The sequence below is a fragment of the Sapajus apella genome, unplaced genomic scaffold (assembly GCF_009761245.1).
Source record: "Sapajus apella isolate SASKATOON/1434 unplaced genomic scaffold, GSC_monkey_1.0 scaffold174, whole genome shotgun sequence".
NCBI classification, from domain to species: Eukaryota; Metazoa; Chordata; class Mammalia; order Primates; family Cebidae; genus Sapajus; species Sapajus apella.
In genome coordinates, this window is record NW_022437114.1 from 1,708,516 (window position 1) to 1,735,327 (window position 26,812).

At 46.0% G+C, this 26,812-nt stretch overlaps 1 protein-coding gene across 2 annotated transcripts in view; it reads right to left on the minus strand.

Annotated features, from left to right (window-relative positions):
• The window catches only part of PODXL2 (podocalyxin like 2), a 41,230-nt gene that overhangs the window by 9,050 nt on the left and 5,368 nt on the right, over positions 1 to 26,812 (minus strand). For both annotated transcript variants that reach the window (XM_032267959.1, XM_032267958.1), the window contains exons 2-4: positions 23,447 to 23,725; positions 2,259 to 3,043; positions 1,142 to 1,216 (exon numbers count right to left, since the gene is read on the minus strand). In XM_032267959.1, coding sequence (XP_032123850.1) covers positions 1,142 to 1,216; positions 2,259 to 3,043; positions 23,447 to 23,725 — 1,139 coding nt within the window. The remainder of the gene's footprint in view (positions 1 to 1,141; positions 1,217 to 2,258; positions 3,044 to 23,446; positions 23,726 to 26,812) is intronic.

Sequence of the window (26,812 nt, forward strand, 5' to 3'; positions counted from 1 at the left end):
CAAGAGTAAAGAATTTAAGGCTTAAAACCACAGAGACAAAGCAAAACAGAGCAACAAAATCTAGACACTGGAAGCAGATGGGTGAGTTAGAATTTCCTAATTTAGCAAACTCTAAAGAGCCAAACCCTAAGCCAAAATAAGGAAAGCTGAGAAGCAGTCAGATGCATACTCATTGACACTCCCCAGATGCCCCAGAATAGAGGCACTGGTTACCTCTGGAAGAGGGGATGAAAATGCTACTAAAAATAGGAGCTGGTGGAAAGTTTGCTTAAGAAGTGGCTAGGTCCCTAGTTCTTCCCACAGTGCTGCACAGCCAAGAAATGTCCCTTCTCCCTGGCAGAAGACTGCAAGTTTATTCTTTAAAAGGGGTGAAACAGAAGGTCTCTGACCTAGAGAGCACCAGACACAAGTGTGTGTTTGGGGAGGGAGAAGATCACTCTGCAAACAGGGAGAGAGAGTATGTGAATATTGATATTTATGTATACATATTTATAGTAAATGCCCAGCCCTCTCTCTCCACCCCAGCTCCCAGAACATTGACAACCAGCTCATTATACTTCCAGCAGAACAGACGTTCCCTTTTCAAAGACTCCAATCAACCCAGGAGGAAGCAGCTAACGACGCTGCCATTAGAAATTTCTAAGTGATACAGCCCGGCCAGACCACTATCATGAGAAGCCATCGCTGACAAACCCTAGCACCATGCTCAAAGCTTCCAGCCAGTTTTTTAATAGAGCTGTGAACAAACTCCACCAGACATGTGTGGAGAGCGTGTACATATACAAAAAAGCTGAGACCCAAAATGGAGAAAAGCAACCTATACAGGGAGAAAACTCCAAAAAAGATAGAAAGGTTTCAGTATCACCAGAGAGATAAGATAGTACACATATGAACAAAGCATTCCTCTAAGTTAAAAAGAGAGGGAGGCAAGAACCATAGAGCCCTTGGAAATTTTAAAATATGAAAGCACTCTGTGTGTAATGTTGGTGGCTGCTTGTACATCCCTGGGTTAGGCTGCCCCCGCCGACTGAAGGACGAAGCTTCCCCCGTGCACTGCTTGTACCTCCAACCTGCCACCTGCCCCCCTCTGTCCACTGCCTGTAGCCTTTCCCTGCGGTTCGGAGCCTGGCTGGGCACTCACACAGTCTATGTTCTCTGTCATGTTCAGAATGATGTAGTTTTTTCCAGCCAGATTGCTCCAGTCCTTGCAGATCACCTGTGCGAGGAGACAAAGCAGGGTGACAGTTACGAAGGCATGGGAAAGGCACTGGGGAGAGAGCCCTGGTAGGAGGCCCTTTGGGAAGCTGGAAGGTAGAGGCCAGTAGAAGTGTATTACAGTGAGAGGGCTGCTGACGGCCTCTGTGAGGCATCATGCCGAGGAGTACAAACTCGAATGTCTTCGGGGACCAAGCAGGGAATGTGTTGAGAGGAGGAGGCCAGTCATAATTCCAGGAAATAGGGGCTATATCAAAGAAGCCAGGCTGCAGAGAGCTTGCCCCGCCCAATGGCTTTCAAGGGCAAACTTGTAGGTAATATTCTGGGGCTCCTTTCCTTTCTTTGTGGTATTGGTAGGTGTGAACACTGACCTGTGCCTGCTGTGCACATGGCTGTCAGTGGGGAGAAGGAGGGTGTTACGATGGGATGAGAAAAGCACAGGTGAGCTACTAGCTCCAGCTGCTGGTAGAATCAGTGCAGAAGTCTAAGGGTGGGCCAGGCATGGTGGCGCATGCCTATAATCCCAGCACTTTGGGAGGCCAAAGCGGGTAGATCAGTTGAAGTTAGGAGTTCCTGACCAGTCTGGCCAACAGGGTGAAACCCCGTCTCCACTGAAAACAGAAAAATTAGCCAGGCAGAATCCCAGCTACTCAGGAGGTACAAGAATCGCTTGAACCTGGGAGGCAGAGGTTGTTGGCCGAGATTATGCCCATTGCACTCCAGCCTGGGTGACAGAGTGAGACTCCATCTTGGAAAAAAAAATACAAAACAAGTCTAAGGGTGGCAGTGGTAACACCTGAACAAATGAAACCCAGGCCAGGTCACCAAGCTTCTCCAAAGGCCTTTGCACAGAAATGTAGGGAGAACACCCACTATTGGCCCTGAGGTGTGCCTTCCCACAAGTTTTATGGGGTTCTCTGTGCTGTGGAAAGGGCCCCTCTCCTCAGCCTGGCAGATCCTGTCCCCACGCCATACCAGCCCAGGGGAGGGCCAGGTTCTGTGAAGAAGGTGCAGGGTGGTAATCCACATGCCCCTCACTTTACCTGTGTAGAATCCCAGGGTATTGTGGATTGAGCTTCAGCTGCCTGCCCTTCTAGGAGCTGTTGGTTGAGATCCTCTTGCCCCAAGGTAGCAGAGGAAGGTGTCAGTTCCATGTCTCCAGGGTCCAGTGGGAAAGAGGCTGAGGTTCTAGAGCCAGGGGGACCTTCATCTGGGTCCTCAGCCCCACTGGGAGATGCAGTTTGAGGGAATGAAGGCGAGGCCAGCACCTCTTCATGCTGGCCAGACAAACCAGCTGCTCCTGCAGTGGTCTCCTCGCTTGCTTCCTGGGGAGCCTGGAACTCGACCCCCAGCCCTGCAGCCGGCAGCACAGTGGCCCCTGCCTCCTGGCTAGTGGAGTCCTGGTCCCTCAGAGTCACTGTAGTTGGGGTGACAGAGGGCGGCAGCAAGCTGGGCCCCATGCTGCTCTCCACCTCCACGCCTGATGAGGACTGGTCCCCGGGGTCTTCATGCCTGCTTTTGGTGGCCCCTGGGGTCTGGCTGCTGCTGGTGAGAGAAAAGTCACGGACCTGAGGCTTGGCTGCCTCTTGGGATCCGTTCACAGGGAGTAGCTCCTCTTCTTCCTCCTCCTCTTGTTTCTCTACCTCTTCCTTCTCCCTCTCCTCCTCTTCCTCTTCCTCATCTTCTTCCTCCTCTGCAGGAGGCATATGCCAGGGAGGCTCAACGAGATTCATCTTGGGCAAGGGAGAAGGGAGGCTTGGCAGCTCTTGAGCCTGGCTGGTATCTTCAATGGAACCTGCCTTCTCAGTTAAGTCAGGAAAAACATAATCTAAGGACAGAGATGAAAAGTTCATTCACTTGTTTCATCATTCATTGCTTTACTCAGTATTAACTGGGCAGATGGCACACACTGATGGGGCAGGAGTCATCAAGTCATGATGGAGAGGAGTGAGAGGTGAGGCCGGGGGAGCAGACTGTGGAGGGACACAGGGACAAGGCTAGTCACTGTTTCCTTTAGGATGATAAAATAATACAGATGTATCACCAAAACTCAGTGAATACAGGAATGCAGAAAGTTTTGTATATGACATCCCTCCAAAAGAGCCATGAGTAGTTTGAGGTATATATTCTCCACTGTGTTTATAATGTGCTTGCTTGTCCTCATCTGCGGATTTCACCAAGAGGACCCTACAGAAACCCACTAGGAAAGGTTCCCTGTAGCTTTTCTACAGAGTTGTTATAAGAGTCTTGTTGGTGGAGTCCCTGAAGGAGGTCTGAGACCCCTGTCATCACTGGAACAAGTGATTATGACCATTGTTCCTAAACTGTGCTTTTTCTGTAATTTAGATCCTGACAGGAAATAAAAAAAGACATAGGAGGAGCCAGAGAGAGGCCAGAGGCTGAGCCCAGAGGTTTCCAGGGCCTCCCAGAATATTCAGCGTCACCGTTGGCAGTGGGAGAGGGAATTTTATTCTTCCTCCCATTCTTGGGAATTACATTTTGAAGCATAGAAATTAGGAGACTTCCTGGAGATGACTGTTTTCTGGCTTTTCAATGAACCCTCGGCCTCTTCAGAATAACTATGTATGAAAATTATAGAATTTTTTTTGGAAATTCACTAAAAAATCAGAAGCTATATCTAGGAAGCAACTTTTGTTGGATGCCATTTTGTTTCAAAATAATAAATATTGTAGTTTAAAAATACCCTTTAAAAAGGAGAGTGGTGGGAATACTTTAAGATAGTGAACTAAGGGTATTCATTTACCACCTCCTCCTCCAAAATTTTTATCAAATGACAAAAAAAAAATTAACTGTCAAAATGAAGGTAAAAACATTTTAGGTAAATTTCTGGAAACATGGAAAGCAGTTGAGGTTATAGGAAGAGATAACCTCTCAGCCAAAATAAACATAGGAAAAAATAGTAGGCGAGGAGGCAGGCTTTCTTATGCAGAGTTAGGAAGAGGCACAACTGTGGGATTAGCAAGGATGTAGAACATAGAAAATCCAGAGAACAGAAGGTAATTAAAAAAATCTAATTAGTATCCTCAGAAAGATTAAAAATATTGCATCTCTAAAATAAGAGGACACTAAAAAAAGTAATCTTTAAAAAAGAAAAATTTATTGGATATCGACATTCAATTGGTGAAATTTAAAAATTCAATAGATTGAAAACTCTCATTTTTAATGGCTGGGGAAAAAAGTCAAGGAAAAGCCTCTAAGGCAAAAGTGAAAAGACAACAGAGAAAAGTTAAAAGATACAGACAACCAATGTAGGAGATCTAATACCTAGCTGATACAATTTCTAGAAAGACAGAACCAACAAAATGGAGAATAATGGAGAGAAACAAAGAAAAAAAATTTCCAGACCTGGCAACATGATTCTTCACCTCGAAAGGTTATATCATCAGGGTGAATGATAAAAAAGACTCACACCTAGCCTCATTCTCATGTCATTTTAGAATTCTAAGGAGCAAGGGAAAATCTTAACAGCTCTCAAAGAACAGGTTATCCATAAAGGAACAAGAAGCAGATTATCAAATTATCATCAAGCTTCTAATTAATATCACTAGCCTAGAAGAAGAATTGAAAAATACATTAAAAAATTTGAGGGATGTTTATTTTGAACCTGAAATTTTATACCCAACTAAACTACTACTCAAGTGTGAATGCAAAATAAATACATTCTCATAGACACAAAGACTTAAAAGTGTTACTATCCACAGATTCTGAGATATTTAAGTAAGTTCTCTAAGAAACCCAAAAAAGTAGACATGGGGAATCAAGAAACATGATAGAAATGTAATGAAAATGTATATCAGGATGGAAGTTGTTCAGTAAGCCTGGAAAGCAATTGGTTCAAATTAGAACAGGGAGAGAGCTCTGAGAAGGATTATTTCAAAAAGAAAAATTGATTCCCTGTAATAAAAAGTATGATTTAGAAGCTGAACAATCCTAGTGACAACTGAAAGCCCACTATAATATTTACATCAATAATTAGAATATTCTATCCAGTCCACTTATGTTAGACTTTTTGAGTAGCAGATCCTCCCCCTCTTCTACCCATTGCACACACTCTGTAGTGAAGTCACCTACTCCCCACACAAAAGAAGCCAGTCATAGGCCAGGCATGGTGGCTCATGCCTGAAATCCCAGTACTTTGGGAGGCTGATGCAGGCAGATCACTTGAGGCCAGGAGTTCAAGACTAGCCTGACCAACATGGTGAAACTCCATCTCTACGAAAAACACAAAAATTAGCCAGGCATGGTGGTGCACACCTTTAATCCCAGCTACTCAGGAGGCTGAGGCAGGAGAATTGCTTGAACCTGGGAGGCAAAGGTTGCAGTGAGCTGAGATTACAACACCGTACTTTAGCCTGGTCAACAGAACAAGATTCCATCTTAAAAAAAAAAAAAAAAGCAGCCAGTCATGATATTCAGGGATTCAGGGAAAAGGCCAGCTGATAGACTAGTGATCCTATAACTGCTGAGGAAGCCCACACCATCCTCTCATTCTCTAATACTAACCAATCTACTGTTACCTTTTTTTTTTTTTCCTTTGGAGACAGTGTTTCACTATGTTGCCCCAGGCTGGTCTCAAACTCCTGGGCTCAAAGGATCTTCCCATCTCTGGGACTACAGGCATATACTATGACACCTGATTGGCTAAATATAGTATTACCTTTATAAATGTGAAAGACAGGCTGGTGGCTCATGCCTGTAATCTCAGTACTTCGGGAGGCTGAGGCAGGAGGATCACTTCTGAGCCCAAAAATTCAAGACCAGCCTGGGCAACATGGCAAAACCCTATCTCTACAAAAAATGCAAAAGCTAACTAGGCATGGTGGTGTATGCCTGTGGTTCCAGCTACTCGAAAGGCTGAGGTGGGAGGATCACTTGGGCCTGGGAGATCAAGGCTGCAGTGAGCCATGACTACACTACTGTACTTCAGCCTGGGTCAAAAATGAATAAATAAGAAAGAAAAAACAACCAAGATTCACATTTTAAGAAAGCCAGCCTGATAAAGAAGCATGAGGGTGAGATGGTAAAGCAACCGACCTCTAAGAAGAGTTAGTCTAGTCAACAAAAGAGAATTCAAGTAAGTTTCTTATTAATATCTTCAGAACGATTCAGGAGGAAATCACATCTATAAAACAAGTATACAGAAGAATAAAAGTATTTTATTTCAATGTAAGAGCTTTGAAATAGCCAGGTCTATTCAAAATTAAAATACAGTGCATAAAAACATAACTGAAAAGGGCTGATTACTTGATAGTAATACTATGTAACAGAAGTCAGATGGTTGTTTAGGAAATACAACCTATGAAATCCCTTACAAGCATAATATTTCATTATTGGAAGATTAATCTGACTGCAATTTACAAGATTAGGTGAAGGAGTGGATGAAGGAAAGTGCGGAGAAGAGTCAGGGAGTTGCTGTAGTGGATGTGTGGCAGCAATGACATTGGAAATGATGAGAAAAGAGCAGATTCAAGAGATGACTCAGAAAGAGAAGTAACAGATGTACGAGCTGGTTGGCCAACAGGAAGAAGCTGCAGGAGTAGCCAAGCCATTAATAGAGATAGTGAAGTTCGGAGGAAAGGCATATTGGAAACCTTCAGGGCGCACTTGAAATAGCCGATGGATTCAATGAAGCCTAGGATATGGCAGGAATATGATGGATGGTGACACACCGATCAGCAGAATCCCATTGGGTGGGGAAGTCCCAGGGGGGCAAGTTGACTAAAACAATCCCTCTACTCAATTTGGTGCTGAGTTTCCAAAAGTCAGAAAGAGCACTGGCATCTCCAGAGGGCACCAACAGAACTCCCTAAACTGTGTACAGCCTCCTCTGAGATGCAACATCAGTCACGCTGTCGGCCACGTGATCTGGGAGTCAGAAGACTCAGCTGCTAACTTACCTGTGCACGCAGTAGTAAGTCCCTGAACTACTCTGGGCTTCAGGTTTTGTTTTGTTTTTGAGACAGGGTCTCACTCAGTCACCCAGGCTGAAGTGCACTGGGACAATCACGGCTCACTGCAGCCTCAAACGCCGAGGCTCAAGTGATCCTCTCACCTCAGCCTCCCAAGCAGCCGGGATGACAGACATGTGCCATCACACCCAGCTAATTTTTTTATTATTTGTAGATACAGGATCTCTCTACATTGCCCAGGCTGGTCTCGAAGTCCTGAGCTCAAGCAATTCTCCTGCCTCAGCCTCCTGAGTAGCTGGGACTTACTGGCACACACTACCACACCTTGCCCTGTTGCCCAGGCTGGAGTGTAATGCCGTGATCTTGGCTCACTGCAACCTCTGTCTCCCAGGTTCAAGCAATTCTCCTGCCTCAGCCTCCCGAGTAGGTGGGACTACAGACAGGCATGTGCCACCACACCGAGCTAATTTTTGTATTTTTAGCAGAGATGGGGTTTCACCATGTTGGCCAGGCTGGTCTTGAGCTCCTGACCTTGTGATCTGCCCATGGCCTCCCAGAGTGCTGGGATTACAGGCGTGAGCCACTGCACCTGACACCTAATTTTTAAAAATTATTATTTGTAGGGATGGTGTCTCCCTATGTTGCCCAGGCTGGTCTTGAACTCCTGGACTCAAGTGATACTCCTGCCTTGGCCTGCCAAAGTTCCAGGATTACAGGCATGAGCCGCTGTACCTGGCCTGGGCTTCAGTTTTTATGTTGAATGAGGATGATGGCATATATGATTTCTAAGGTTCTTTATATATCACTGATATTTTAAGCTTTGGATACAGTTCTGATAAATGTATCTTATACACCAATGGCATTACAAACAACTCTACTGTCTTAAATAAGAATAATATAGGATTCACTAGATTATAAATTCTTGATGCCAAGCAAGGTGATTTTCTTCATCTCTACATTCTTAGCACCTAACATAGTGCCTGGCCCAGAGTAGAAAGGAGAGCAATGTGTGTTTGTTGAACTCCTCTGCCTCTTAAACACAGGGCCTGTGCCTCCAGAGGGAAAGAGGTCCTCCAGTCATGACACAGACTTCTTTATGGCATCTATGCTTCTGTCTTCCCAAACGCAGTCCCTTCCAGGGTCAGCCTCTGACTCATCATTTCCACACTTCTTCCTTGGTCAGTGCTTACTCTATAAGTTGCCTCTGTTTTCTCTATGCTAAAGGTTCCCAAATTTATCTCCTCTCCAGAGCTCCTCACTTTTTTCCAGCCTCTTACTCCAGTGACTTGACAAATCACTAAATGCTTGCTCACTGGCACTTGGAATCAGCAGTCCTTTCCTACTTCCTTACCCGCTCTCAAGATCTAAAATTATTCCTTTTCTTTTTACTGTATGGTCTCAGTTCCACTGCTTATCAGCTGTATGGCCTTGGACATGCTGCTTAACTTCCATGTGCCTCCCTTTCCTTAAGCATAAAATAACAATAGTACCTGCCACACAAGGCTGTGGTCAGGGTTCAGTGAGGTGAGCCTGTGCACAGTCCGCAGGGCAGAGTAAACAGCTGGTTAACTGTGGGGGGTCTTCTACCTCCTCCTGCCATGATTATTATTATTATTTGAGATAGAGTCTCACTCTGTTACCCAGGCTGGAGTGCAGTGGCGTGATCTCAGCTCACTGCAACCTCTACCTCCTGGGTTCAAGCAATTTTTCTGCCTTAGACTCTCAAGTAGCTGGGATTATAGGCGCCCCCCACCACAGCCAGCTAATTTTTGTATTATGGCTGGGCATGGTGGCTCACACCTATAATCTGTCTCAAAAAAAAAATATTTTTAGTAGAGATGGGATTTCACCCTAGGCTGGTCTCAAACTTGTCTGACCTCAAGTGGATCCACCCACCTCGGCGCCCCCAAAGTGCTGGGTTTACAGGTGTGAACCACTGCGCCTGGCCATTATTATTAATAAAGGAGTTATTACCTTGTAAAATCATAACAGGAAAAGTGGAAGTGTTCTCCACACAATGATGAGCAGGATAAGCACTTGAGTTTTTATTTTTCATTTTTTATATTGAGATGTAACTAAAGCCTAAACACTTGAATTTTAAGTCAAAGAAAATCCAGGAAGAAGGGCAGGGCAGGAGGGGATTGGTCATCTGTTGACAAATGTAAATATGATCTTAATATTACGAATGTCTCCTAAAACAGACATGGCCTTGGACATGCTGCTTAGGAAGTACTAAGGGAGTACCATTAGGGAGGCCTGATGGGAGCACACACTAGGAACCAGTGAGGTGAGGGGTGTCTGTGTGGGTAGCTGCAGGGTAGACACCAGCAGCATGAAAGCAGGGGTCCCAGGAGAGGGTCCATGACTGGATCCAAATGTAGGTTGAGAAGAAAGAATGAGGAAGCCAAGTTTTGCCCAAGAGCAGAGCCACAATAGGATTCACTAAGACACAGCATCATGTCCATGATATGCCTGCCAAAAATGCAGAGCCTGAATCTGACCATGGGGAAATTTGAGACAAGCTGAAATTGAGGGGGCAATCTACAAAATAACTGGCCTACACTCCAACAATGTCAAGGTCATGAAAGACAAAGACTAGATGGTTTTCCAGAATAAAAGAGACAAAGAAGACATGCTGACTACATGCAGTACATGATGCTGGACCAGATAGTGGACCATAAAACCCTGCTCTTTTTCTCTTTTGCTATAAAAGACGTTACTGGGAAAACTGGCAAAGTTTGAATAAAGTTTGTAATTACAGAAGCATATTGTATCAGTGTTAATTTCCTGATTTTGATCATCCTGCTGTGGTTTTTAGGAGAATGCTTTGTTCCTAAGAAATGCAGATTAAGCAAAGGAGCATCATATCTGGAACTTACCATCAAATGGTTTAGCAAGAAGCACAGATCTGCATCTCCATATGCATATATGCACACAAGCACAGTGATAAAGCAAATGTGGCAAAGCGATAATAATGAGGGAATCCGAGCAAGGGGTGGACAGAATTATTTTTGCAACTTTTCTGTAAATTTGAAATTTTTTGTAAGTAAGGAGTTACAGAGAGAGTGTGCATGTGCAAGAGGCCCTCACTTTCACCACAGGCCAGCGAACACACTTGAGCTGTCAAGAGGAAAACAGAAATATGACAGGGGACAGGGCACGCCATCCTGGCTGACAGCACAGAGCCCTGCGGCGGGAAGGAGCCATGCTGCCCTGAAACGGGTGAGACAGTCCTGGGTGACAGGGAGGAAGGTGCTTTTCCCACTTTAGAGGTTAAAACGGATCAAATTGGCAATGGAGGAAGAGAAACAAAGAAGTAAAGCTGAGCAGGAAAAAGAGGGAGACGGAGACAAGGAGAGTAAAGAGAGGGGAGAGGCAAGAGGAGAGGGAGGAGAGAGGGGACGCATGGCAGGGCTCCTTGCCCTCCCAGCCCGCCTTCAGTGACCCAGGGCAAGTCCCTGACGCCCGCACCTCAGCCCTGCTCAATGGACAGCAGTGATTCCAGAGGGAGGATCCGAGCAGCGGAGTGCTCCAGAGACTGCCTTCCTACTCTATTCCCTTTAGGCTCCAGAGTCAGACCAGTAGGGCCCCTCCACAAAGCCCCTTTGGTTTGTAGCCAAACCCCCAAAGTGTGTCTGGGACTAAGGCGTACCTCCAGAGACCCACACCTGGACACAGCTGTGAGGAAGCAGAGCTACCCGGGAGACATGCTGCAGAAGCATGGAAGTCCAAGGGCTGGAAGTCCTTCCCTGTCCTCAGGAAGAGCTGGGGCGCTGAAGGATAAGAAAGGTTGTCCAAGGCTCAGGCTGTCCAGGGAGAGGCTTGGGCTAGGCCTCGGGGCATGGAAGGCCACGAATGTCTAAGCTGCAGCTCAGAAGACACCTGGAGCAGTCCGCTCATTGCACAGGACAGCCCTGGATACCTCCAGGATGGATTGCAGGGTAACACTCAGACCCCTGGGATCCCGACCCTCCCAGAACTGTTAGGAATGGCACTGTGAAGTCACAGCCCCACCTGGTGGCTCTAATCAGAAACCACATGTTCCCCAGAGCCCTCTTAACAGTCAGGTCTCCAAATTCCAAACTCAAGCATTTTACAGGTAGACAGAGGCCCTGTAAGAGCAAAGGGCTCATCTCTTGCCTTTTCCAGATGAGGGAGCCCAGAAGTGGAGGATGCTTGCTTTCAGTTGTGACACTAGACTTGTCACAGTTGTAAAGCTGTAAGACGCTTAGATTATTGTGTGGTGAAAGCCAGTGTCTTTAACACTTCCTGGTCATTTAGTCCAGCACCCAGGCTTGGCTTGGGATGTCAGACAGGAGCAAGCTGACAAGCAGAATCATGACCTCTCCTCAGTCCACCCGCACCTTTGTGGCCCCAGCCAGCTTCCTGAAAGCTGGGCTTGAATCGCAAGAGTGGCTGGCGTTAAGAGCCCCAGGCCAACCTTCAGGGTTCTGCAGGCACGGGCTGGAATTCTGGGTGGCTCCCTGCCTCTGTGTGCTACATACCCACCCTTCCATGATGTGAGGTTAACAACTCCTATTGTTACAAAGATGAAATGGCATCAGGAATGCAAAACACCCAGCCCACAGAAGGCACACTTTCCTTCTGTCACACTCCATGTTCTCTGCTCCTCTCAGCATCCACACAGCCCAGCTCATGACAGGTGTATCTGTGATTAGGTCAGGGTCCTAACACTGGAAGGGACCACAGAAGGCTACCTGATGAGGCCTCAGACCTCTGGCAACACCAGTGAGTCTAGAGAAGATGGGCTTCAAGAATATGGCTGGGTCTCTTTAGAGAGACATTTCTGTGTTATTGACTTAACCCTACACCCCCATTTGCCTAAATCCAGCTGTGATGGTTCCTTTACAACTTAAGCCCATCTCTGTTTCATCTGGTAAGAGAGCAGCACCTGCTAGCATCACCTTCTGAGGAAACAATCTACATAGTCTCTCAGTTGTCCCCAAACCTAGCCTCTTTTCTTGGGGCTAAACAACTGCAATTATTCTTTATTCTCAACTTTCTGGTTTTCATCCTTCTCTTGTGAAAACTCTGGATTCACCAGTTTATTTTTAAATTTGAGATGGAGTCTCGCTCTGTTGCCCAGGCTTGAGTGCAATGGCGCAATCTGGGCTCACTGCAGCCTCCCAGGTTCAAATGATTCCCCTGCCTCAGCCTCCTGAGTAGTTGGGATTACAGGTGCCCGTCACCATGCCTGGCTAATTTTTGTAATTTTAGTAGAGACGAGGTTTCACCATGTTGACCAGGCTGGTCTTGAACTCCTGACCTTGTGATTCGCCCACCTCGGCCTCCGAAGGTGCTGGGATTACAAATGTGAGCCACTGCACCTGGCCACAGTTTTAAGGGTGGTTACAAAATCAGCACTGGGGATACACAATAAATATCTGCTGAATGAACTGTTGAAAACTGAACAAGATTCACTAACTTGAGTCTAACTGATGCAAAATGTAAAGGGGTTTCTCCACTCCAGTGGCACCACTGTTATTGATCACAGCTGGTAAACTGCGCTCTCCCATGCCCCCTGTGATTGGACGGTGCTGGCTCTGCTGCAGCTCCAGCTCACCCTGATGAAGCCCCAGGCCTGTGTCCCCCGCCTTATTTTTCCCCTTTCTTTTAATCTCATCATGGTGCTGGCTTTGTTCCCTAAATAGACCATTTTCTCTCCTATATTTCATTACAGTTCTGCATAGGTTTCTTCCCCCAATTTATCGAGGTCACACTGGATGTTTTTTCTGTCTCTCAGGGCAGCCATAATCCCAGGGATGAACTTCAGCACAGTTAAATACGAATGAACTGATTCTTCTATTTAAGACAGAATTGAAGCAGGCATAGGGGCCAGAGCTATTTTTTTTTTTTTTTTTTTGAGATGGAGTCTTGCTCAGTCGCCCAGGCTGGAGTGCAATGGCGTGATCTCGCCTCACCGAAATCTCTGTCTTCTGGTTTGAAGTGATTCTCCTACCTCAGCCTCCTAGTAGCTGTGATTACAGGTGCCCATCACCATGCCTGGATAAGTTTTTTGAATTTTTAGTAGAGACAGGGTTTCACCATGTTGGCCAGGCTGGTCTCAAACCCCCTGACCTCAAATGATTCACCCATCTTGACCTCCCAAAGTGCTAGAATTACAGGCATGAGCCACTGTGCCCGGTCAGGGCCAGAGCTCTTGAAAGATCACTTTAAATGTCCCTTTAGATTAATGTCAAATCACTGAAAATGTCCCCTCACTACAACTCTCAAGCCAGTTATCCAACTGAGTGTTAATACAAAAACATTCAAAATTCAAAATAAGTATGTCTAAAACGGTGCAGGAGAAGATGTTTTAGTATGACTTAAAACTACTTTTTTTTTTTTTTTTTTGAGAAAGAGCCTTGTTCTGTTGCCCAGGCTAGAGTGCAGTGGCACAATCTTGGCTCACTGCAGCCTCCGCCTCCCGGGTTCAAGCAATTCTCCTGCCTCAGCCTCCCGAGTAACTGGGATTACAGGTGCGTGCTACCACACCTACATAATTTTTATATTTTTAGTAGAGATGGGGTTTCACCATGTTGGCCAGGCTCGTTTTGAACTCGTGATATCGGGTGATCCACCTGCCTTGGCCTCCCAAAGTGCTGGGATTACAGGCATGAGCCACCAGGCCTGGCTTAAAACTACTTTTGGATAGTCAACCTCTATAGTCATCAAAGAAATATAAAGTAAACTGCAAAATGCCAAAGTCTTTGGGCTACCAACCTGACAAGTATATGCATACATTAAAGGTCATTCATGCCTGGTATTGGAAAGGCATGGAATGGGAAGGAAAGCAGGTCACATTTCTGGAGGACTACTGAGCCACAGGAATGGGAAGCTTTAAAGACAAACATTCTGAACCTACAATCTCACTTGTAGAAAGGTACCCTAAGGAGTTGATTAGGGATGCTCACAGTGATGTGGCATTATAGATCCCATCATGGCACAGTCCACGTAACAGAAGACTGGGGTCCAGCCACCACACTGTAGGAGACTGCCCAAAGAAAAGACAGACCCACCTTACACTGGGAGACTACGGCAGCCTTGAACAGGCTGAAGAGCTGTGTGTGCTGGGTTGGAGAGAGGTTTCTGAGTGAAATAGCAAGATGTGTACACCACAGTGTCCACTATTGCCCATTTATTGTAAAAGTATATTTTTATATATGGCCCATAAAGGAAAAAAATGTCCAGAAAGAGCTAGGTACAATGGTTCATGCCCGTAATCCAAGCATTTTGGGAGGCGAGGCAGGTGGATCTCCTGAGGTTTGGAGTTCAAGACAAACCTGGCAAACATGGCGAAACCCCATCTCTACTAAAAATACAAAAATTAGCCAAGGGTGGTGGCACGTGCCTGTAGTCCCAGTTACTTGGAAAGCTGAAGTATGAAAACTGCTTGAACCCATAAGGTGAAGGTTGCAGTGCACCGAGATCACCCCACTGCACTCTAGCCTGGGCAAAGAGTGAGACTCTGTCTCAAAAAGAAAAAAAAAAAAAAAAAAAAAAAAAGAGTCCAGAAAGGAGAAAGAGATATTCCAAAATGTTAGTATTCACTGACTGAATGACTGGATTGTAGGTGATTTTTTTTTTTTAGATGGAGTTTAGCTCTTCTTGTCCAGGCTGGAGTGCAATGGCATGATCTCGGCGCACAACCTCTGCCTCCCAGGTTCAAGTGATTCTCCTGCCTTAGTCTTCCGAGTAGCTGGGATAACAGGCATGCACCACCACGCCTGGCTAATTTTGTGTTTTCAGTACAGACGGGGTTTCTCCATGTTGGTCAGGCTGTTGATCTGCCCACCTCTGCCCCGCCAAGTGCTGGAATTACAGGCATGAGCCACTGCTCCTGGCCTCTCTACAGGTGATATTTATTTTCTTCTTTTATTTGCAGTTTTAAATTTTTATATGTTGATATTTATTACTGGCATAGAACAAGAATGACAGGGCTTTCATTTTGGTGTCTAAGTAAAAGTGCTCTCTTTGCTGCTCTGTCCACAGGCTCCCCAGCTATCAGTCCATCCTAAGGACATGGACACACCTGATGTGTGGACAGTGACCCAGAAGGTCAAATCATTCTACAGCATAATCACAACAAGGCTTGTTGTGACACAATCACAACAAGGCTTTGCTGCACAGAAATCAGTTCCAGGTCCCAGCAGACAGCTGCTCTGATGGTCTGCCTTCTCCAAAATTGATCACAGCAATGATAATTAAAGTAGCCGAATGAAGGAGTTTGTATTGAGGGGAACAGCAGGTGTTGAAGCACAACTCTCAGATTTGAGATGTAGCTCTGCCACTGTGTCATTTAGAGCCACTTAAAAAATCTCTCTAAGCCTGCTTCCTTACTGTAAAACAGTGATCTAATCATGCCTGCTTTTACAGATTTCACCACGTTGCTGTGAGATTTAAAAAATCCACGTGAAAATGACATACGAAATATAAGTACTTTATGAGTGTTCCCCACTCAAGCACAACGCTGTTGTCGCCTGTTCTCTTTCTGTTAATAGTACCTCAATTCTCCTCTGGGGGATACTCCTCCTCTCTTTTTGGTCTGGAATGTAGGACCTTGTCCCTTGGCTTCAGGGACAGCTCAACATGGGCCTGGACAGTCAAATTCCATCCCCATGGCCTAGGACAGATACAGAAATGGGCTCGGGATCCAGTGAGACCATCCAGAGACTGTCCCTGAAGTGCTGGGAAGGCAGAGCTCCTTTTCTGTTGGGTGCTGAGATGGGACGACAGTGTGGAGCTACTGGGGCTCTCCAAGCCATTGCCCAGGACCAGCCTCACTGAGAATGAAGCCGGCAAGGGAAAGCCTAGCACAACTGATGGGGCAGGGCAGGCTCTGGCACATGAAGGGCAGCACGCTGAGTGCTGGAGCAGAAATCCTGTCCCTGGACCCCTGTTTTTTAGCCAATAAACTCCCCTTTTATCCCACAGGCCTGTGAGCCTTCTCAGTTGGGTATCTAGGACTTGCCAACCCCAAAGACTAAAGTGTTTCTTGCAGAACATTTTAATTTGCTTACTCACTAGGAAAATTAAAACTGCATGCGAGACAATTTCCTTAAGGAGCTTAGAAAATGAAAGAGGTAGGCCGGGCACGGTGGCTCACGCCTGTAATCCCGGCACTTTGGGAGGCCGAGGTGGGCAGATCACAAGGTCAAGAGATTGAGACCATCCTGACCAACATGGTAAAACCCTGTCTCTACTAAAAAAAAATACAAAAAAAAATTAGCCGGGCATGGTGGCACGTGCCTGTAGTCCCAGCTACTAGGGAGGCTGAGATGGAAGAATCACTTCAACTGGGTGGCGGAGGTTATAGTGAGCCAAGATTGCGCCAGTGCACTCCAGTCTGGTGTCAGAATGAGACTCCGTCTCAAAAAAGAAAAGAAAAGAAAAGAAAACGAAAGAGGTAGAGGGGACAGTGGGAATAGTCTCGGGATGAGTAGGTAACCTGAGAGACTGCTCCTAATTGTGCATGAATTAACTGGTCAGGCTGTAACTTCATTTGATGCTAGCTGGTAGAGTAGCAATTTGCATTTCATGTCTTTTTCCCTGCTTTGTTGAGGTTGCTCTTTTCACTTGAAATGTCACAGAATCATAATATTTTCAAGCTGGAAAGATTTCAGTCTATTATTTCCAGGTCTCATTTTGCAGATGAAGAGACTGAAGCCAACACTGGAAAAGAAACCAGCTCAAGGTTACACTGCTCATTATCCACCAAGCAGAAACTTCACCAGCTGTTTTTTCCTCTGGGCCCAGGGACTATCACTACAGATGGAGAAGGAGGGCATCAGCTCTATCTGAGGCCCAACAAACTAGAAATGGGATGTATGACAAAGTCGTAGTGACAGAATGGACTGGTTTCCTTTCTCACATGTGCCATCAATGTGCTCCCTTGGCAAGAAGTCAGGCCCAGGGTATCAGTGCTCAGGGATGCCAACTCCAAATTCGGCTCTGCCACACACAAGCTGTGTGGCCTTGGGCCAAGGTCTGAACCTCCCTTGGCCCAGCTCACCATTTGTCAAGCAAAGAGAATAACTGCCGCCTGGCTGAGCTCACAGAGTGGTTGTGAAGTTCAAATGAGCTAACTCAAAATTCTATGGAAAAATGGTGATAAGTACCATACAACATATGCTGTAAATCCAAATTCACTAAGCCTCAGGTTTGCTCATTGGCTAAATGGGAGTAAGGATATATACTTACATTATTCAGTGGAGGTTAAATGAGAACCCACAACCCCTAACATAGTGACTGGCACATACTGGGTGTTGAATACATGGACTGATGTCACAATGATTAAAAGAGTACTTGATCCAAGATTGACTTGTCTGTAGCATGGTTTTCAGCAGTCCCTGATACTGCTGCATGGAGTTCCATGTCCCCAGTGGCCATGTTAGGATGGCACTTGGCACAGTTGCTCTGGGCTCTGAAGGACTCCTGAACCAGGCAGGCCCTCTCAAGGTTCCTTTGGGCTCCTCTAACCCCCAAGAGATGATCCACCTTCTTCTCCCCAAGAACCCCTAGACAGAAGCCTGTGACTCTGGGGTATAAGAGCAGAAGAGAATAGTGGATTGGGGCATGCCACTGTCCCTGGGCTGCCTCCTACACCAGCCTGCCTATTCGCTGTCAGCCTGCCACGTTAGCCACTTTCTTGTCTCTGTCATGTCCTAATCATGTGCCATGAAGGTGCTGTGAGAAAAACAGAAGCAGGAGTGACTAGCCTGATTTCAGGGCCACTGCCAGTACATGGAGATATCCCCTCTGGGCAGAAGAATTAGAAAACAATGCTCCAACTCCCATGTTTGGTCAGGAGCCCACCAGCATAACCACTTGCAGTGGTCCTGCTCATTAGGGAGAGCTGGCAAAAGCTTCTGGAAGCTATCCCTCTCAGGCTAGGTGCTAAAGGTCAAATACACGTCTACTAGGACATCAAGATGGAGAAGAGCTTCCCAAGCAGATGGGACAAGAGGAACAAGTACATCACAGGCTTAGGGAATAGGCCGGGCCGTTGTCAGTAAGAAGACACTGACTCTAGATTCAGCTCCATCACATCCAAGCTGTGTACCCTTGGGCAAAGTAGCCCACTTCCTCTTGTATCAGTTCAACTCTGCCAGGCAAGGAAGAGAACAAGCTGATGATGAGTTGATCAGATGCATGCTGGAGCAGGGAAGAAGAGGCCGGGGAAGTCTGGGGCCAGACTGTCAAGAGCATTTTCTGCTATGCTAAGTTCAGCCTTTAGCCTGTGAGCACTGGGGTTTGAAAAGGGTTTTGTTTGCTAGTTTGTTTGAGAAGAAGATGGGCAACTCCAGTTTTTTCACAGGTCGAGTAGTATGAAGAAGAGACTGACCTGAGGAAAGGTAAGGACCATGGGCGAGAGGACAAGTCAGGAGAGGAGCAATGAGGAACGGGACTGAACCAGCTCTCTTCCCTACCCCTCTCCGGCCTCCCACCCTCCTCCCTGCCCCTCTCCGGCCTCCCACCCTCCTCCCTGTACCTCCCTTGCCCCCTATACTCCTCCCTGCACCTCCTTGGCCTCCTGCCCTCCTCCCTGCCCCTCCCCAGCCTCCTGCCCTCCTTCCTGCCCCTCCCCAGCCTCCTACCTTCCTCCCTGCACCTCCCTGGCCTCCTGCCCTCCTCCCTGCTCCTCCCCAGCCTCCTGCCCTCCTCCCTGCACCTCCGTAGTCTCCTGCCCATCCTGGGTAGGGCGATCGGTATCCCCATCTCACAGCCATGCCATGTGCAGCTGTGGTGAGGACTAGAGACAATGGAGGCAAAGGCCTATGCATGGCCCATATTCAATGAATGAGAGCTATTTTTATTCTTATGAGACCTAGTAAAGCCAACGAGAGAGGAAGGGGCATGAACTGAGAGAAAAATAAATGGAAACAAATCCCCTGGGGAGCAGGGAGGACAAAAAATTGAGCTCATCAAGGCTTCAGGGTCCTCCACTGTGGTCCTGAGGCCAAGGTTCTCTGTGTGACTGCTTGCCTCACACTAGATGTTCAACAGTCTCAACAAAAGGAGCCAGAAAAAGACCCAAGAATTATCTGATACAATGTAAAAGCTTGTTTTAAATATTTCTTGGCCAGGCCCAATGGCTCACGCCTGTAATCACAATACTTTGGGAGGCTGAGGTGGGTGGATCACTTGAAGTCAGGAGTTCGAGATCAGCCTGGGCAACACAGTAAAATTCATCTTTACGAAAAATACAAAAATTAACTGGGCATGGGAGCACGCCTGTAATGCCAGGTACCAGGGAGTCTGAGGCAGGAGGACTGCTTGAACTTGGGAGGCAGATTGCAGTGAGCTGAGATCACACCACTGCACTGTAGCCTGGGTGACAGAGTAAGATTCTGTCTCAAAACAACAACAAAATATCATTTCTTTAAGATGCTAAGAGCAAGATTTGTCAATGAATGCTGCCATGGCAATAGATGATCTATATGGAGAAAATAAAATTAGATCCCTATCTTATGCCACACACAAAAATAAATTACAGCTAGATTAGACTTAAATGTAAAAGATTAAGCTAAAAAATAGAAGGGGCTGGGCATGGTGGCTCGCACCTGTAATCCCAGAACTTTGGGAGGCTGAGGCTGGTGGATCCATTGAGCCCAGGAAATTTAAGTCCAGCCTGGGTAACACAGCCAAACCCCATCTTTACAAAAAACAGAAAAGTTAACTAGGCATGATGAGGCACACCTATAGTCCCAGCTACTTGGGAGGCTGAAGCAGGAGGATCGCTTGAGCCTGGGAGGTCAAGGCTGCAGTGAGCTGAGATTGTGCTACTGCACTCCAGCCTGGGGGGCAGAGTGAGACCCTGTGTCCAAAACATAAAAATAATTTTAAAAAAGAATTTACATTAAAAAAAAAGAATAGAAGGAAGAAAGGTGCATGTATCTCAAGGGAAGAAAGGCTTTTCTAAACATAAAGCAAAGAAAAACACATAAAAACATTTTAAAACAAGTAATTTTGCTAGGTACGGTGGCTCATGCCTGCAATCCCAACACTTTGGGAGGCTGAGGCAGGTAGATCAGTTGAGGTCAGGAGTTTGAAATCAGCCTGGTCAAGATGGTGAAACCCTATCTCTACTAAAAATACAAAATTAGCTGGGCATGGTGGCACATGACTGTAATCCCAGCTACTCCAGAGGCTGAGGTAGTAGAATTGCTTGAACTTGGGAGGCAGAGGTTGCAATGAGCTGAGATCATGCCATTGCACTTCAGCCTGGGTGACTAGAGCAAAACTCTGTCTCAAAGAAAAAAAAAAGTAACTTTAAGCTCATAAAATATTTATTTATGCCAAAAATTGTAGTAAAAATAAAAGCAGTTGACAAACTAGAAAAATGTTTTCTATGTTTGTCAGAGGAAGGTTGGTATCCTTTTTTAGATTTGTACATGGATAAAAAAATATTAAAGACTCAATAGAAAAAAATGGAAAAGTAATAATAGCTAATAGTCACAGAGCACTTACAATTGTCAAGTACTGTCCCAAGTACTTGAAATGTATAATGGTATGTGAACCTCACAACCTTGTGAGGCAGGTACTATGATTATCTCCATTTCCTAGATGAAAAAACTGAGACTTAGGGTGAGTTACTTGCAAAAAGTTGTATCACTGTTAAATGACAGCACTGGAGCCTGCCTGACTCCAAAGCCTGTTCTCTTAACTACACTGTGCTTCAAATCAAAAAGAAGAGAGATAAGTGGCCATTATTTTTGTGTATATGTATATTCTACAGAATACACATATTCTATGTACAATGAATATACATATGTATTTTATACATATATGTGTTAAAATGTACTAGTAATCAAAGGCCTTTATAATTTTTCCTATCAAGTTGACAAGGGAAAGAAAACACTTGTTGAGGGGTGTGGTGTTCATTCTCTTGGTCTCCTCCCATATCTGGCCACCTCTCTACACCACCTCCCCTGTAGGCTCCCATCTTCATCCCTTCCCTGGTCTCCCTGTGCCTAGGGATGGTAAGCACTCAGCTGCTGCTAGCCCCAGATCCTTTGGTGGTTCACCTGTATCCAGTCCATACCGTCATAAGTCTGCTGCTTTATAAATAAACTCTCCTTAGATTGTCTTAATTTGACTGGGTCTTCTGTTTCTGTGTGGGATGCTGACTGATACATCTTTTGACCTATCAATTTTATACTAGAAATTTATCCTGAGGTAACAACCAGGAAGATGTGAAAATGTGTGAGGATATTTGTAGCAGCATCAAAACTGACGACAATGTACGTATTCAACAGTAAGGAACCAGTTTAGTACATCTGATGACCCACATGATAAAATACTTCGTAGGTGTTAAAAATCAGGTTACAGGCTGGGTACAGTGGCTCACAGCTATAATTTTAGCACTTAGGGATGCCAAGGGAGGAGGATCGCTTGAGCCCAGAAGTTCAAGACCAGCTTGGGCAATATAGCAAGACGCCATCTCTACAAAAAAATGAAAAAATTAGTCAGGTGAGGTGGCACATGTTTGTGGTCCCTGCCACCTAGGAGGCTGAGGTGGGAAAATGGCTTGAGCCCAGGAGTTCAATGTTGCAGTGAGCTATGATTGCACCCGAACAAAGCAGCAAAACCTCAACTCTAAGCACAAATAAATAAATAATAACATGTTTAAAAATCAGGTTATAGGCCGAGCACAGTGGCTTATGCCAATAATCCCAGAACTTTGGGAGGTCGAGGTGGGCAGATTATGAGGTCAAGAGATCGAGACCATCCTGGCCAACATGGTGAAACCCCATCTCTACTAAAAATAGAAAAATTAGCCAAGTGTGGTGGTGGGTGCCTATATTCCCAGCTACTCTGGAGGCTGAGGCAGGAGAATTGCTTGAACCTGGGAGGTGGAGGTTGCCGTGAGTCAAGATCATGCAACTGTACTCCAGCTGGGCGACAGAATAAGACCTCGTCTCAAAAAAAATCAGGTTATAAATGGATATTTAATGATGTAGAAATATACTTATGAAATATTTTGAGTGGAAACAAATGTCCCTACAATTCCAAGTTTGCATGTAAAAGTGACTAGAACTACGTATCCCCAAACTACTAACAGCAATTATCTTTTAAGTATCAGATTATGGGTGGTTTTTATTTTCTTCTTCTTCTTTTTTCTTTTTTCTTGAGAAGGAGGTTCTTTCTTGTCCCTTAGGCTACAGTGCAGTGGTGTGATCTCTGCTTACTGCAACCTTCACCTCCAGGTTCAAGCGATTCTCCTGAGTAGCTAGATTACTGGTGCCTACCCCCCGCACCAGCTATTTTTTGTATTTTTAGTAGAGACAAGGTTTCCCTATGTTGGCCAGGCTGGTCTCAAACTCCTGACCCCAAGTGATCCACCCACCTCACCCTCCCAAAGTGCTGGGATTACAGATGTGAGCCACTGCACCTGGCCTTATTTTTTTCTTTGTATTATTTTTGTGCTTTTTAGATTTTCTACAATGTTCATGTGTTCTCTTATAATTAGAAAAAGTAAATCCAATTAACAGTATCTATTTTAAAAAGAAAAATTATGGTTAAGTTCTGTAACACCTTGCCCCTGTGTGCATACACAATCATGGCAATTCCTCAGTCCCTGCTGAGGTGGGCCTTGCTGGCCCAGGACACTGGCAGAGCAGCTATGGCTGGCTGTGCTGTCTGCACTCTCCCACACATCTGCATCAGCGTCAGTCCATGGCAATATTCCAGCTTGGATCCCTAAGCCTTAGGCTTGCTTCAGGACCCAAATGTTCATCAGCCCAGCTCTGGTGCATTACAGAGAGAAGGGCGGTTAGAATGCCTCAACTGCTGGTCAGATAGACTCAAGGAAACACGGATCAGCTGACTCATGGCAATCTTCAACAGAGACAGCATAGAGCAGTAGGGAAAAACAAAACAAAGAGCCCCAGGCCTTGGAAAGCCATAGGTCTGAATCATGACTGAGCATCTGAGCTGCTGTTTGACCTCAGGCCAGCATTTAACCTTTCAGTCTGTGTTCTCTTGTCTACAAGGGGGATCATATTACTCATCTCTCAGGTTATAAGCATTGTACTGAATTAAATGAGCACAGACTAAGGGCTCCCTAACCAGTGGTTATTAAAGAGAAAGGGCCTCCTGGGCCTGTGAGACACTCAGGGTCCCAGAGCCTTAGCTCTGATATGCAGGTAGACAGCAGTAGCATAGTAAAAACTATGGGGAGAGAGAGGAGATGCTTCTGGCAAGGAAATGGTCACCTGGCATTTTGTCTAGACACTTGGCTGGCACTCAACACATGCTCTATAAGTAAGAAGAGCTACCTGCAGTGGGTCCCAGGTCCAGACTTGAGTCATTCAGCTCTTCCTCCTCTTCCCAGAAGTACTGTGGTGGCTGCAGAATCCGAGATTCTTCACTCTCTTCGCTGGGGAAGCCTGAGCCAGGGGCTCCCAGGCCAGCTCCCAGGCCCATGGTCTCACTAGGCTCCTCTGAGTCCAGTGGCTCCAAGCCAGTGGGTAGCAGGAGGTCCAGCAGGGAGGTGGAGGTGAGGCCCTCTGGGCCAGGCTCATCAGACCCAGCCGCACAAGCACCCAGGGATGCTCCTGTGCAGACATAAAAGCCAGACAGTCAGGGGAGGCTAGAGAGGACAAACACTGGTGCCAGGTTAGAGATGTCTTAAATGACAAAGGTCCTGGGGAGGGGGGTGACTTCAGTGGACATTCCTGAACACCCAGAGGCTTCCTGGGAATTCTGACAGGCTGCTTTCATTTCAAAAAGGCCAAATGGGACGGGCGTGGTGTCTCACAGCTGTAATCCCAGCACTATGGAAGGCTGAGGCAGGCGGATCACGAGGCCAGGAGATCGAGACCATCCTGGCCAATTTGGTGAAACCCCATCTTTACTAAAAAGACAAAAATTGGCTGGGCCTGGTGGCACACGCCTGTAGTCCCGGGTACTCAGGAGGCTGAAGCAGGAGAATCCTGTATCCTGTATTTGAATCCTTTGTGATCTTTTCTTGTTGCATCCTTAAGCCATGATCTTGGAAAATACATTAATAATGAAGACACTGGCTGGGTGTGATGGCTCACGCCTGTAATCCCAGCACTCTGGGAGGCTGAGGCGGGCAGATCACTTGAGGTCAGGAGGTTGAGACAGGCCTGGCCAACATGGCAAAATCTGTCCCTACTAAAAACACAAAAATGAGCTGTGCATGGTGGTACACACAAGTAGTCTCCAGCTACTCAGAAGGCTAAGGCAGGAGAATCGCTTGAACCTGGAAGGCAGATGTTGCAGTGAGCCAAGATGGTGCCATTGCACTGCAGCCTAGGTGACAGAGTGAGACTCCATATCAAAAAAATAAAAAAAATAACTAAAGAGTGGGCACGCTGTGACCCTGGGCAGGTAGAAGCCAATGGCACTGCTGTGTTGCCAATGCCCCTGAGGACTGCTCACAGGCCTTCTGCCAAGTCCAAGCCATTCACAGCTCATTTGGAATGTCTTCTGCTCTCCTAGGCACTATGTCCAGGGTCAAAGATTCTGTTTCCAGGCAGGCCCTGGCTCCACAAAGCTGAAGCCATGTTCCTGGAGCCTGTGTCTGAATCCCTGACTCAAACAGAGAAACAGCCATCTCATATTGTGGTTTCTTCAAGCCAAAGGTATTTAAAAGCCAGAGAAAGCCAAGATAATCAATATGGGGTCCACTCCCCTTGAAGTTCCCCTTTGTTCCTGGGAGAGGATGAATTAAGGATCTTGGACTCTCTCTAGCTCAGACTTTCCCATGACCTTTTCCACTCTAATTCCCCTTCCCATCATAGGGGGATTCTAAGCTACTCTTGGGTTTTTTCCTAGCCTGAATATTATAGAAGAAAGCAGTATTTATCTCCTACTAGGTAGATGGGAAAGAGACAGAATGCCATGTCCAACCACAAAACAGTAACTTCTTAAAGTTCCTCCTGAGGCACTATGGTAGAGAGGTTATCCACTGATGTCCCAATTAATAACCTATAATAACACACATCTTTGCAATGAGACTTTGTAACTCCTCCCATCAATAGATGAAGTCTAATTCTCCACTCCTTGAATTTGAGCTACCTTTGTGAGTTACTACAAGACAATGCAGGAGAAGTGATGATGTGCCATTTCCAAGGCTAGGCCTCCCTAGATGCTTCTATTCTCTTGGGATTCTGCTCAAGGCTAGCCTGCAGGAAAACAGGAGCCTATGCGGAAGAGAGACAGGTCAGTTCAGCGTCCACCTGAAGTTCCAAAGTGAGAGAGCCAGATAAGACTGGCAAAGGTGATGAACAGCTGATGACAAACTTGAAGGAGTTCAGTTGAGAAAAGAACCATCCAGCTGATAACCTAAATTGCCGAATTACAGAATCATGAGCTAAATGGTTATTGTTTTAAGCCAGTGCTTTCAAACTTGAACCAGCATGGAATCACCATGAGGGCTTGTTACAACGGAGACTGTTAAACCCACCCTAGAGTACCAAATCCAGCTAGTCTGTGATGGGGCCCAAGATTTGCATTTTTAGCAAGTTCCCAGGTGATACTTCTGGTCCAGGGATCAGATCTTGAGAATAACTGAAGCCACTAAATTTTGGGGTGATTGGTTACTCAGAAATAGCCAACTGATACATTAAGAAAAATCATAAATCAAGTTCTCCTTTTGGTTCAGAGTAGTGTTTGAATGGTTAAATTCCACTCATTCAACCATCCATTCATTCATTTATACATTCATTCTTCAACAAAAAAGCCTTTATTAATTGCTTATTTGGACGAGGCATAATGCAAGGCTATGTTGGTACAGAAATAAGAAAGATATGATACCTTTCCCAAAAAGTGTTAGTTTCTACTAGAGAGACCAGGAAGAAAACAAATCATTATGGAATAGTATAACAATGACCATATAACTCTGCTTGAGCCACAGGGTTCGTAGGGCAGGGAGAGAGATCTCAAAGGTAGCTACTAACAGAGCTGCTCATGGCACTGGACTGAATGTGCTCAGGACACTGTGAAGGAGAAAGGAGACTGGAGAAAATAACGAAACTGGGAGCTCAGGAACATGTGTTCGGTTTCCCTTTCTCTAGGGTAGACACTGATGCCACTCAAGGGGGGCACATGGCTAAAATGCCCGACGCTTCATGACAAAGCAAAGCAGTAAGGATGATACAGAAACAGAGGTGTGCAGACTTGACGGGCACCTCCATTAGAATTACAGCCCTCATACTGTTTCACTGCTGGAAGGACAAGAGAGCTCTTTTACAATCCCCTGGCATTTCCCCCTGCACCCATCTGTCTTGCACACTGCCCTCTAATCAGCGTTTCTCAGACTGAAATGTGTGTGTGAGTCACCCAAGTCTGCTGTCACAGTAGGTGTCAGTGATGCTGCTGGTCCACGGACCACACTTTGAGTGACAAAGCTCAGAGAGGTCTTTTTAATTTTCTTATTTATTTATTTTTATATGAGGTTTCACTCTTGTCACCCAGGCTGGAGTGCAATGGCATGTTCTTGGCACACTGCAACTTCCACCTCTCAGGTTCAAGCAATTCTCCTGCCTCAGCCTCTGAGTAGCTAGGATTACAGGTGCCCGTTACCATACCCAGCTTATTTTTGTATTTTTAGTAGAGACAGGGTTTCACCATGTTGGCCAGGCTGGTCTCGAACTCCTGACCTCAGGTGACCTGCC